Genomic DNA, 12,095 nt, shown 5'->3' with positions numbered 1-12,095 from the left:
GGGGGGGGGTCACTAATATTGTGCCAGAGGAAGAGAAAGAAGGAACAATAGGGAAAAAGGAGATAAAGAAGAGCATAGAGAAGAGAAAATAGGAGGGGGGAGAAAAGACAGCAGTATCAACAATTCCATCTTGAGTTCAGATGGTTTCATCACAGACCGAGTATTGATTGCTTTCGACAACTTCAGCTGAACATTAAACCACTTTTGAGTAAAAGAAGGGAGGACTGAAATGGGGAGAGGATATAATACACTTGAGACGGATGACAAGGACAAGGCGACAAATCAAGAGACAGGAGAAATGGGAAACAGCAGACAGGATATGGATAACATACTGTATACTAGTCATGTGTATAGGGGGAGTTCTGCCAATCTATACGCCTAACATATTAATATGTACATGTACATACAGCACATACTGTATAGTATTGTGTACCTGGAATAGTCATACAATAGGATTATATGAGACTAGATCGTTACTTAAGATTCTCTGTGATCCCACGGGACTGGCACCTTAAATAGGTCAGGGGCTGCAGTGCAGTTCAGAACCAAGGGGTCAACAAAGAAACTGAACATCAGACCTCCACAGGCAAAGTGCATAAGGACAGACAGACATACAGACAGTCAGAAACAGGGGGACCATTGGCAAGTGGGGAGACAGAAATTAAGACACAGCTGTATGAAGAGCAGGGAAAACAAGAAGAGAGAGTTTTGGAGGAATAGAGATTTTGAAAGAAGAGTTTAAAGGTTTAAGAGAGCAGATGGCTAATTGTACCCGTGTTTCGCAGCCTGGCAGCAAGTCAGTCTTGTGCATAAGGACGGGAGTGAGAGGAGGGGAGGGAAGAGGGGGAATAGGAGACGGGAAGGGGCCATGGAGGGAGCTGGGCGGTGCGATCAGGCCTTTAGAGCGTGCCACTGGGCGACGTTAGTACGCGGCCGAGCGAGCATGTCTTTCCAGTGCTTCACCTCCGCTGGTCCACTCTTCCACGATAGGTAGATCTGAGAGAGGGGAGGAGGAGAAGGGATGATAATGTAGACTTGTAGAATAATCAATAACCCTTTTTTGGATATGGAATATCTAACACTGTTGGCCGTTGAAGCCTTAATCAATGAAGCCTATTTCTGGGCTGGGAGCAGTAACTCCTTGGAGTCTTTGCTGGTTGCCAGGCAACTGCTCCCAGCCAAGAAACTGTAACCTCCCGTAAAACGGCGAATTGTCGTTTTCACACTTTTGCAAGGTTCAACAAACTAGACATAATGTGTTAATTAGTGAGCTTAAGAGGAGTTAGTAGGCAGATTTTGTTATCTTTGGACAGAGCCAGGCTAGCTGTTTCCCTCCTTTATGCTAAGCTAAGCTAAATGTCTGCTGGCTGTAGCCTTATATTCAATTGCCAGACTTGAGAGTGGTATCAATCTAATTATCTAACTCCTTGCCAGAGGACGAGTAAGTTAATTTCCCCAAACAAGGAAATGGTTAGCACTATGATTTAAGATTAATAGAACAAAATAAAATAAGTTTTACTAACTAATATCATAAATGTTGTTTATTGGCCCCTGAACAGATATTTAAACTTTTAAGCTAATGTTGCTCCTAGACTGTTTCTCCTCATTGATTTATTTGTTCTCTGCTGATTTATTTTTTTTTTTGTATAATTCAGTAATGAATTTATGGTTGCCATGGTCACAGGGCAAGCTGCCGTGGCAAGTTGACTGACCTCGGTGGCGACCACTTACTGTCTGAAAGTGCTCAGTCGTCCCATGATGTCAAATTGTCATCACATTTATGTAACAAGGAGCTCAAGGGGCTAAAACTAGTGCAACAACAAGAAGTACCTACCTTGCCGATAACGTCGTTGCGGCTGAGCCTGTCCTTGTCCATGACGGTGATGATGATGGTGGTCTCCCTCAGCACATGGGCGGGCACATCGAAGGGGAAGGACTCGTTGAAGATGGGGTTCAGACAGCGCTTCATCGTCACTGTCTTTTTCTTCTCTACACGCTTGTCCTTGTGCATCAGCCACACCTTCACATATGGATCTGCAATGTGAACGCAGAACACAGCAGTTTACACGAGAGCAAGGATGAAGATGCCCATGCAAGGTGATTTTTAGGGTCAGGTTTGCAATTACCCTCCTAATTGTTAAAGTCAGGGAAGGCAGCAGGGAAGCAGATACCTAGTTTGAGCTCAAGGTCAACCTATCCCCTGAGCTAGAAACATACAAATGAGGAAGTATTTATGGAAATAGGGCCTGGGATTTGTACTACCCATTCTGGAGCATTATCATATTCTGTATTACTAACAGACATCGCTCCTACTACTGCAGGAAGCAGTCATTTTACAAAAGACACTGATACTTGAAAAACTAACCCCAGACTGAGCTGACACAGATCTGGCTGGGAGGCTGAAGATCCTCATAGATATACAGAAAGAGATAGAACAGGAAAGAGAGAGGGCGAGATGCTTGATGTAATGTCACCTTGCTGCCACAGCTATCTACAGTGTGAGCCATCTTAGGAGCCAGACGGCCGCCGTCCTCTGCACGGGTAGGTCAGTAAATGTTTGAACACAGAGATGGAGCTGCGCGTGAGCAGAGCTTCCAGTGTAATGAGAGGGGCTTCAGGCAGGTGAACAAGGGTTAGAAAGAGAAAAGACTAAACAAACAAGGAGGATTCTTTACCTGACGTGCCCCCGATATCCATGGCTTTGAGATTGCGCGCTTTGATGATGTTCACAGTGATGGTGTTGGCAGTGGGATTATAGCAGAGAGACACCAGCAGGTCTCCTCGTCTCCCCTGAGGAACACACGCACATACACAAACACAATGGAGTATGAATCACCCAGTGTAATATCATGTTTCATCAGGGAATATCAAACTATGGTTTCCTCACTAGCTTGTTGTGTAATCTTACATCACTGCCCTTTCTGCTCTAACCCCTTGTGCCAAACACAGATGGTCCAGTGACCAGACAGGCTTAGCTGAGCCTGTCGCTCTCCCTAATATTACGTCAATCAAGCTTGCACGCTGAAAGCAGTCAACAAATGGCATTACACTTGTTTTAATAAAACAGTAATCACTACATCTGAGTGAAAACACTAGATTGGTCATCATTCAGCCAGATGGCCCTCCCTCCGTCTCTTACGCTGCCATCACTGCAGGGCTTGAGCTCCTTCCAGAAGGTCTTTATCTGGCCCAGTTCCACCTTGTTAAGGGGGATTGACACCTCTCCAATGGGGTCATTCCTGCTGAAGCGGTCGTAGTCCAACACCTGAAGGTATAGAGTGCGCTCTCTCACTTTCTCATAAGGGAAGCCTAAAACAGAGACAGAAACAGATACACTGAGGGGAGAGCTGTTACAGAGAGTGGAAAACATATTCTTGACAGTACTGAGAAGGCAGATTACTCTGCCCTGTGCTAACACGGATGAATTTGGCAAAGGCCAAAGTGCATTTTAAAAACTGCAGGACCAGCCAGCACTCTCTCAAATGACTGAGAGGGATCATTATACTCTAGTCACAAAGACCTATCTCATTTATTTTTCAAGAGCACTGGCTATTGTTCTAATTTTGGAAAGGGTCGGAGCCTTTTGAACATTATTTTGGCTATTTTACCATTGTGCTGTCATCCGAACACAATGGTCATAATGAAACTAATTCATACACTTCACTGCTGTCTGTGTGGCTGCTGCTGATTTTTCTTTTTCTTGTTTTTTTTTTACAAAACCTGTTGTTTATTGACCTGGAGGTTGTATCGATGCAAAGATGTTCTAATTTTACACCTGAATTTTCACAGAACTCCCGCAAGGCTCTTTAACATTGCCATAAACACTTAATGGAATAATGGTACAAACCTTAGTGAGGTGGAGAGTTAGACTAAAAGATTGATTCTGTCCATTAAATATAGTGTAAAGCTATAGCCAGAGGCTGGTTAACTTAGCAGAGGGAAACAGTTAACACAGTGTGGTTTAAAGAAAGCAAATAAGTGTACTTCCCAAAATGTCTGACTATTGTTTTAAACAGAATTTAAATGTATCCTGAGAATGAAAACAATCCCCCTCCAGCACTCAAAGCTGATTGAGAAAATAGGCACTATTTTTTCAATCAGCTTCTTATGATGAGTAATTTGGTTTTATACGAAAACAAAATGATTAAAGTTTTCGTTAAAGTTTGAACAGTTTAGTTATTTAATATGAGAGATGTCTGTATTTTTTTTGTTCGTGGTCTGGGCTCAAGTGTAAAAAGGGGATGTCAAGACACTTTGCGTTGTTTTTTTTATGTTAGGGGGCCACTGTCAGTCAAATCTGATAAAAACTACACCCCCACAGTCCTGCTGAAGCATATTATCAAGAGTATTCAGTGTTAAAGAACAAGTGTGTAGGATTAAGTGGCATCTAGCGGTGTAGTTGCAGATAGTAACTCCAGGTCCTATCTATTTTTTAACATTCGTTTATAGTGTTGTTATTCAGAATATTTTTAATATTTAATGTTATAGAGAAGTGTGGCTTTAATGAGATACCTGGTGAGCCTCTTGAAAAAATGTAATAACAACAATAAGAGTTGCAGAGTGGAAATAACACAGACCCTCAAATAGGAAGGTTTCGTTCCAGTGGGGGTTGAGGTTCTTCCTCTTGACCTTGGTCTCCAGCTTGTGCTTCTTGTCGGGCAGCAGGTAGATTTTAACAAAGGGGTCGGAGGTGCCGGAGAAGTCCTTAGCCGGTAGCTCCTGACCCCTGAGCACTTTGACGGTGAGGGTTGTGTTCTGGAAGCTGTAGCCTATGCTGAACTGGATCCGGCCCAGCTTCTCACTGATAGGACCTTCACCGTCATCATCCTCCGAACCTGGAGACAACTGCAGGGCCACACATGCACTCAAATAAATATAAACCCATGCAGCAACAGCAGCCACTTCAGTCCAAGGGCACACACTTTCTCTGACACAAGCACATGCACACAGACCGTGACACAGAGAAGCTGCGAGGGGAGGAGATTTTAGAGCTGCGTTTCTATTACGACATACTCAAGCAGCTGCTCAAAGGCAGAGATTGGTCTGACATTAAGAAGACTGAGAGAGTTTTATTTCCTTTCTAATGTTCTTAAGAGGCAGGAGGTGCTCAGATTGAAGATAGAGGAGCTTTAGACCACCCATTCTCTTTCACAGCCACTCTGACTGCTTTATCACTGCTGTGCACTAAAAGGCCACTATCTGATAGACAGCAAAGAGGGAAAGAGAGAGTGAGAGACAAACAGAAAGAGTAGCAGAGAAAGAGAAAGAGAGAGAGAGAGAGAGAGAGAGAGAGAGAGTTGAATGAGGAGCGTGGAGGGAACAGAAGCACAGCTCAAGGTTGGCATTCTGCACTTGTCTTTATGGATGCTTATTTTCTCCCCGTGGCTCCACCTTCTGTCTCTGTCCTTTTTTGTTTCCTCTCTATAACAATAATGGAATGGAATGACACGTTTAAGGACTTTAAAGGGTAGAAAAGACGACTAGCAGTTCATTCGATCACTTTATGAGAGAGCCACAAATGACACTTAGAGAAAGAATGGACTGGTTGCTCTGGTTTGTATGCAAACACTCTGCCAGAGCAGAGCACTACCTGAAACTGTTGATTTCTGTGCTTCAGGCCAGAGCTTCAGTTTCAAAGTTACAAAGACTTGCTCACTCAGAATTTGTCAATATGGGTTTTAGAACTGACAGGCAGAGCAAGTGTGAAATATTCCAAGTCTAATTTATCAAACAGTGTGAGTCACCTTGGATGGCTTGAACTGCCAGTGTGTGTGTTTTTTTCTATTATGGCTCCCTTATTACCATGTGCAGCTTTAAATCAACCTGTGCATGCAGGATGACTTTGCAACACTAGACCCACCTGGTGACTATTAAACTCATGCAGCACATGGCCAAAAGTATGGACATATACATGTGATCAATGAACATTTAAATTCAAAACCACAGGCATCACACTGATGTCACTCTTCTGGTTTCTGGCTTTGCAAATTATTTCGGAACCCGGTGGGAGGGATTTGCTCCCATTCAGCCACAAGAACATTAATGACGTTGGGCACTGATTTTGGCTGATAACACCGGGCTCACAGTCTGTAGTCTGATTCATCACCAAAGGTGTTAGATGAAGTTGAGCTCAGCACTCTGCGCAGGCTAGTCAAGTTCTTCCACACCAAACTGGAATTTACATGTCAAGGTCAGTTTACTCATTATGAAGACTACTGACTTCTGTGGCTCAGGACAAAGCTTTCTAAAGTCTGAGAGAATAACTACTTTCAGATGACAACTTTAAAACACAATGCCTGCTTTATAAAGTGGGAGCAAAGACATGTGTATTTACAATCCATATAGGACAGTAAACAGTGTTTTTGAAACTTGGCCCATACTAAAGACAAAAAATCTGAATATCTTTGCCTTGTTTGCTTCAATTTTGAGCATTCATTTTTAAATCTGTCTCTTTTGAGTCCCACAATGGGCCTACACTTACATAAGTCCAATACTACATTGCCCCTTTAAAATCTGCCTTCAAGAATAAGCCTAAATAAATCCCATGATAAGCCCCAAATTAACAACAAACTGATCCAATTGTTTGTGTTGCCAAAGCCTAATATAGCTTATTCTTCTGTTCCATAAAGCTCCATTGCTCTCCAAAAACTATTAAAAGCACATTCACAAGTTCCTTCATCATTCTGGTGCCATAATGAACAACTAGTGCAACCAAAAATAGTCCCAAATATATTTGCTAAGATCTACAGAGCTCAGTTGTTTTAGAAAACAACCTTTTTAGAATAAGTTATAAGACAGGCTATCAAATTGTTGGGGTTTTGGCTTTTAATGGGATATGCTGACAATAAAATAATATAGAATAACACCTATCTTATCCTTTAATTGGAAATACGGGCGGGCAGGGGTGTCATTTAGCAAAATAGTATAAATCGAGATTCATGAATAGGATGGAAGGATGGTGGGATAAAGGGTCTTACCATCACCATGTCTCCAGTGAGTGAGTTGGCCAGGTCGGTTACGGAGGAGTGGCCGTCAGCATCGGGAGGCTGGCCCTTGGGGCTGTTAGCAGGCTTGTTACCCCTGTAAGCAAAAACACAGGTTGACCCGGAGGGAAAATGGCGAGGACATGTGCTGAGAAGCTAACTTTTCTCCAGAAAAAGAGAATGTCTGAGCACACAGGGAGTCCAACCTCCACCTGCTTGGCACTTGAAAACCGCCTATCTGAAACGACCAATTTTCAAGTTTGCTTTTGGATAGATGTCACTTCAAAGTAGATTGTGCTTTCTCTAGCTATCATGAGCGAAGCCAAATAAAATCTGCCAAAGATTCCACAGATTAACGGTGGGCCCTAGAACTGAGGACATTTGATATGGTGAGTTGTGTTTGATGAAACTTGGAATCTGAGATGACTATACATATGTCCAGTGTGGCAAACATCCATATCTCTGACAAGAAAGCTCCACCACCAAGTAAACAAACACATTTTCAAACAGAAAAAGAAAACAGAACCTCTAAATTTAAAATTCATAGAAACCAATTCATTATCTCCAATCCCCCTAGAGTTCATGATCAACCCTTATTCCCTCTAAAGACATTAACGAGACACACATGTATAATGACATGTATAGCAACATGACTTTACTATATATACACAACAGACAGACATGTATAGCCACATGTAGACGACCAGACGTTTTAACAGGACAGATGCTGAACAGTTTTGTAAAGTGTTTGTGTGTTTAAATCTCTCAATTATTAAGAATTTGCATCAACAACACAAAATATTAATAAAAACATAATAGAGAGAGCAGAGATCTCCCATGGCAGAGCTGGTACTTAGGTACAAATGTTAATAGATGTTAAGTTTAATTCCTTCACACAAGGATTGTTGAAAACATAACATTAAAGTGGGAAAAGCATTCTGGGAGAAAAACCTCTATGTTCATACATCATGAAAACAAGAAGAATCACAAAGTGTAAAGGAAAAAAAAAATCAAAAGAAGATAAAAAATTAAAACACAATAAGTATTATGAGATTACAGTAAAGAAAGAATGAGAAAGAAGATAGAACAAGAAAGAGCCAAATGCGAAAGTCCTGACCAATGCAATGTGACACATTGGACACACAGCACTCCATAGATGACTGGTCAAGGCACATGGAGCAGCTGAACACTGAAACACTGTTAGGCCATAAACAAACAGTAAATACAGAAGAAAAACAAGAACAGAAACACACAGAGAAAGAGAAAAGAAATGAGCAGACGCAGAGAGGATGCTGAAGTTGCAGACACGCACAGACACTGGACAGAAATCATAAAGACTGTAGGTAAGATAGAAGGTTCAAATAGAATAGAAAAGCAAGCTGAAAATTATTTATCTGTATAAGAAGAGATAGCAAGTATTAATAGCATGAACAGTGAGGTTACGGAAACCAAAACCAAACAGAGAGTGAGATTGTTACAAACACCAGCACATTAGAGAGAAAAACAGAGCTGCAAGAAAAGATAGGGAATGAAGGAAGGAAAGCCTGGAAACACAAGAGAGGCTTAGTTTGGTCAGTCTGATAAGTATCAAAGAATAAGAGACAAAAAATAAAGAGCTATGCACACACAATATTTCTAACAGGAGACAAAGGGACGAACATGCTAAAGGGAGAAAAAGAGCACAAAGAAGAAAAGAAAAAGACAATAAATACAATTGATCACCAGGAAAAGGAGAGCAAGAACCATTGTTCTTTATGTGGAGAGCTCAAAATAAACGAGAGATGAGATATAGTATGAAAGAGAAATAAGGCGTAGATATACCATACAAAACGATAATATCATTGAAAACACAAAAAAGGGACAAATAGTAAGAACATAGGAAGTGCACATTTAGAGTGTTACAAAAGAGGGCGTTGCAAGAAATGAAGTAATAACTATAAAGTATATAAATTAACTTTGAATCTAATCTGATTTTCCAACCATTAAGCAACACTCTAAAAGTGTGGACTGGGGACACAAGGGCCAAAGCACAAACTGGCATTGGCTACATATGCATATATAATATATGCAAGTAGTTGTCACTCAGAGAGTGAAGGCAATGCCTTGGACGGGCAGAAAACAAGGAGCCCATAGAAAGTCTGTCTGTCTGGCCAGCAGAGAGAATGTATATTTAATGGGTCATACTTTTTTGTTGTTGGGCGCTCTAAACTGCAAATCTGGATGGGAATTGATGTTGAATGCAATAATGTGTACATTTTTGCAGAAGACAAGGACAGAACCGGGGGAAAATATACTGACAAATAGACAGACAGAAAAAGCAAGCAAACAAGACAAGCAAACAGACAATCACTTTAACCAGCAAAGGAAACAGAGCGAGACGGGGGGAAGGAGGGATGTTAACTATTTCGACGAGGGAAGGGAATATTCATCAATTGGTGTTAGTCGTATTAGTTCCCAAGGGAGGTAATTGCATTTTCAGGGGCTTGGTTGTTTATTTAGTTCTTTCCTAAACTGCAGGCAACGAGTTTGAGAGGAGAGGAAAAGGGGTGGGTAGGACGCTAACTCAAGATCTGAGGATCTGCTCAAAAGAGCTCTAAAGCAAGGAGAGAGACTTAGGGTTTGAAGTAAAGCAAGGCACCTCCCTCCTCCTCCACCTCCCAACTATCGATGGGGGAGTGAACGTCTTCAATTATTCATTCTCCTTCATGCTTCATTCAGGGGTTCAGTGCATTCTCAGGTAAGAGCTAGTGCAGCCAGGGGAATGGCCTTTCTACCAGCCCTGCTCTACAGCACCTGAGGTGGTCCTCTGCTCCAGTGCTGCCTCCAGGCTGTTTAAACAAAGCGGCTGGAGCTGCAGATTCGTTGCAGAAAATAAGATACTTCCTCCAGATCATACAATATAGAGTGAATTGAAAAATGAAGATTGATTTTGGTTTATTTAATTTCTAAAAAAACAATATTATTTGCGGCAGATGGTAATACTACAACTGCTACATTTTGGTGCCAATGCTTTTTCTATCTGACCCATTGGGGGTTTGATATGGAAATTGATGCTTTACAACCTGCAGTTGTCTACAGTATCCAGTGGGAGGCAGAGTGGACTCGAGTTCAAATCAGATTCTCCCACAGCTAAGGCACAGAAAGTGGGCTGTTGGCATAGCAACGGCTCTAGAAACACAGACCATACATATGGGGGTTTGGGGTGTGTGTGACAAGGGGGTTGTGGGAGAGGGCACGGGGGAAAAGGGTGTGTTTAGAGGGGTGCAGCAAACAGGCAAACACAGTGAGAACAAAGAAGATAAGGTATAGGATATATGACAGGTACGGGTGAGAGCCTCGCAGACACACACATTCACATAAACAGACATATGGAGGCAGGCGGGGCCACTTGGGTTTCACCGTCCTGTGATACTATCCTGTTTTGTTACCTGACCGAGGGCCAGCAGCTCGAAGAGAGGGGGAGGGGGGGAAAGACACTCCACTTCTAGGCTGGAGAGAGACGCGAGAAAGAAAGCCCAACCCAGCCCCCTTTTCTTTTTTTCCCCCCCACCCTCTGCAAACATGTCACACTCAAACAAACACACTCGCCTGAGACCATGAAGTGATGTATTTCAATGTCTATGCTCAATTTCAAAGCCGCCCACTAGATCTATCGTTCTTCGGGGGGCCACAGCATACTTTCCAGGATCATACACAGTCAAAACCACAGCAGTGAGGCATGGCGCTGCTTACGTAACTCATCATCCACATGAAACACATGTACATTCACACTAGAGTCAGCCAGTCATCCCTGCTGCTTCACTTCTCAGGCTACGACCAAACATTCTGCTGCGACATATAAATATGGATGCTTTCGCTGTTAACTAATTACTTCCTGCATGTTGGAACTGGAAATGAGTCTAAAATAGCATCATTTACTGAAATCCCATTTCAGGAAGAAGCAACAAGGGAGGTGCTAAATGCTGCCTTCTGTGTATCTGCTTCTTTCACTGAACTCCGAATGGAAATAGAAAACCACAAGGCAACTGAGTGAGTGCCAAATGTTGATATTTCTACTGATTTATGCTTATTTAAATGTTATTAAAAGTTGCATTTCAGATATTTTTTTAACATACTAATTTTAACTTTGGTGGCTGGCAATTGCACTTTTGACTATGACCCAGTAAAGCATTGCAAACTCGATAATTACGAATCCAAAGATGATCTTACTGTCTACAGTCGAGCCTCACCTCCCTTTATGGCCTCCCAATACTCTCTGCAATTTAGCATTCAGCTCTCCGAGCTCAATTAAATAACTAGCCTATCATTCCAGGGAATTTCAGCAACATGAAATCATCAAAACATTTTAAAAGTCCATTAAAACTCCAAACACAAGTCTACCAAATGTTGTGAATCCCGATTAAATTCATAGATTGCCTCTGAGGTGGAGGCTGCTGCAGATGTGCCACCTGTTCTGAGGCAGGACACAGGGGTCCTAGGTTAATGCTCCAAATAGCTTGTCTCCCCAACCACCATCCATCTATCTGTATGTATGAGACGAGCATGTGTACCAGCATACCTGCTGGCTAGAGTGCTGCCTTTAGCCCTGAATAACGCATGGATGTGCTGAGTACAATAAGTACTCTCTCCTACTACTCGTGGAAGGAAGATGAATTTGTACCCTGAATTTTCTCTCATCCTCCCCTGACATATAGATGGATAGATGTATGAATGCACTCCACTACTCCTCTCTTTGTGACTCCTTTTTTTCCGCCTTAGTGCTATCTACTTTCCCTCTCACTCAGCACGTAACTGAATGCATCTCAATATTCCCCCTGTGATGCGTGGATGAGCATGGTGGCCACAGGGAGCCAAAGCCTCGGGGACAGTCTTAACCAGAGCCCCTGAAGACTCTGCTGATTAGTCTGGCCCGAAAAGCCCCTGTCACAGGAGGAGCACTGTGTCAGATTAGCAGAGCATATAATCAATTTACATGTTTATGTACAAACTTACATACAGATTATATCATCTGGAAGCACTTTAACAACAGTTTTCTTCTATTACCCAAGAAAACAAGGCTGATGACCACCTTAAAATGTTAAACCCACCCTACACGTCTATGTGACCACAACA

At 42.3% G+C, this 12,095-nt stretch overlaps 1 protein-coding gene across 1 annotated transcript in view; it reads right to left on the bottom strand.

Annotated features, from left to right (window-relative positions):
- The window catches only part of syt7a (synaptotagmin VIIa), a gene marked incomplete at its 3' end in the record, with an annotated part of 70,333 nt that continues 58,238 nt past the window's right edge, over nucleotides 1-12,095 (bottom strand). Inside the window, 6 exon segments of the mRNA XM_035664315.1 lie at nucleotides 1-996; nucleotides 1,835-2,034; nucleotides 2,676-2,790; nucleotides 3,140-3,309; nucleotides 4,578-4,845; nucleotides 6,978-7,080. Coding sequence (XP_035520208.1) covers nucleotides 892-996; nucleotides 1,835-2,034; nucleotides 2,676-2,790; nucleotides 3,140-3,309; nucleotides 4,578-4,845; nucleotides 6,978-7,080 — 961 coding nt within the window.

This window comes from Morone saxatilis, unplaced genomic scaffold, assembly GCF_004916995.1.
Source record: "Morone saxatilis isolate NCDOM2014 unplaced genomic scaffold, NCSU_SB_2.0 Contig2, whole genome shotgun sequence".
NCBI lineage: Eukaryota > Metazoa > Chordata > Actinopteri > Moronidae > Morone > Morone saxatilis.
This window is presented reverse-complemented; position numbering and strand designations above follow the sequence as displayed.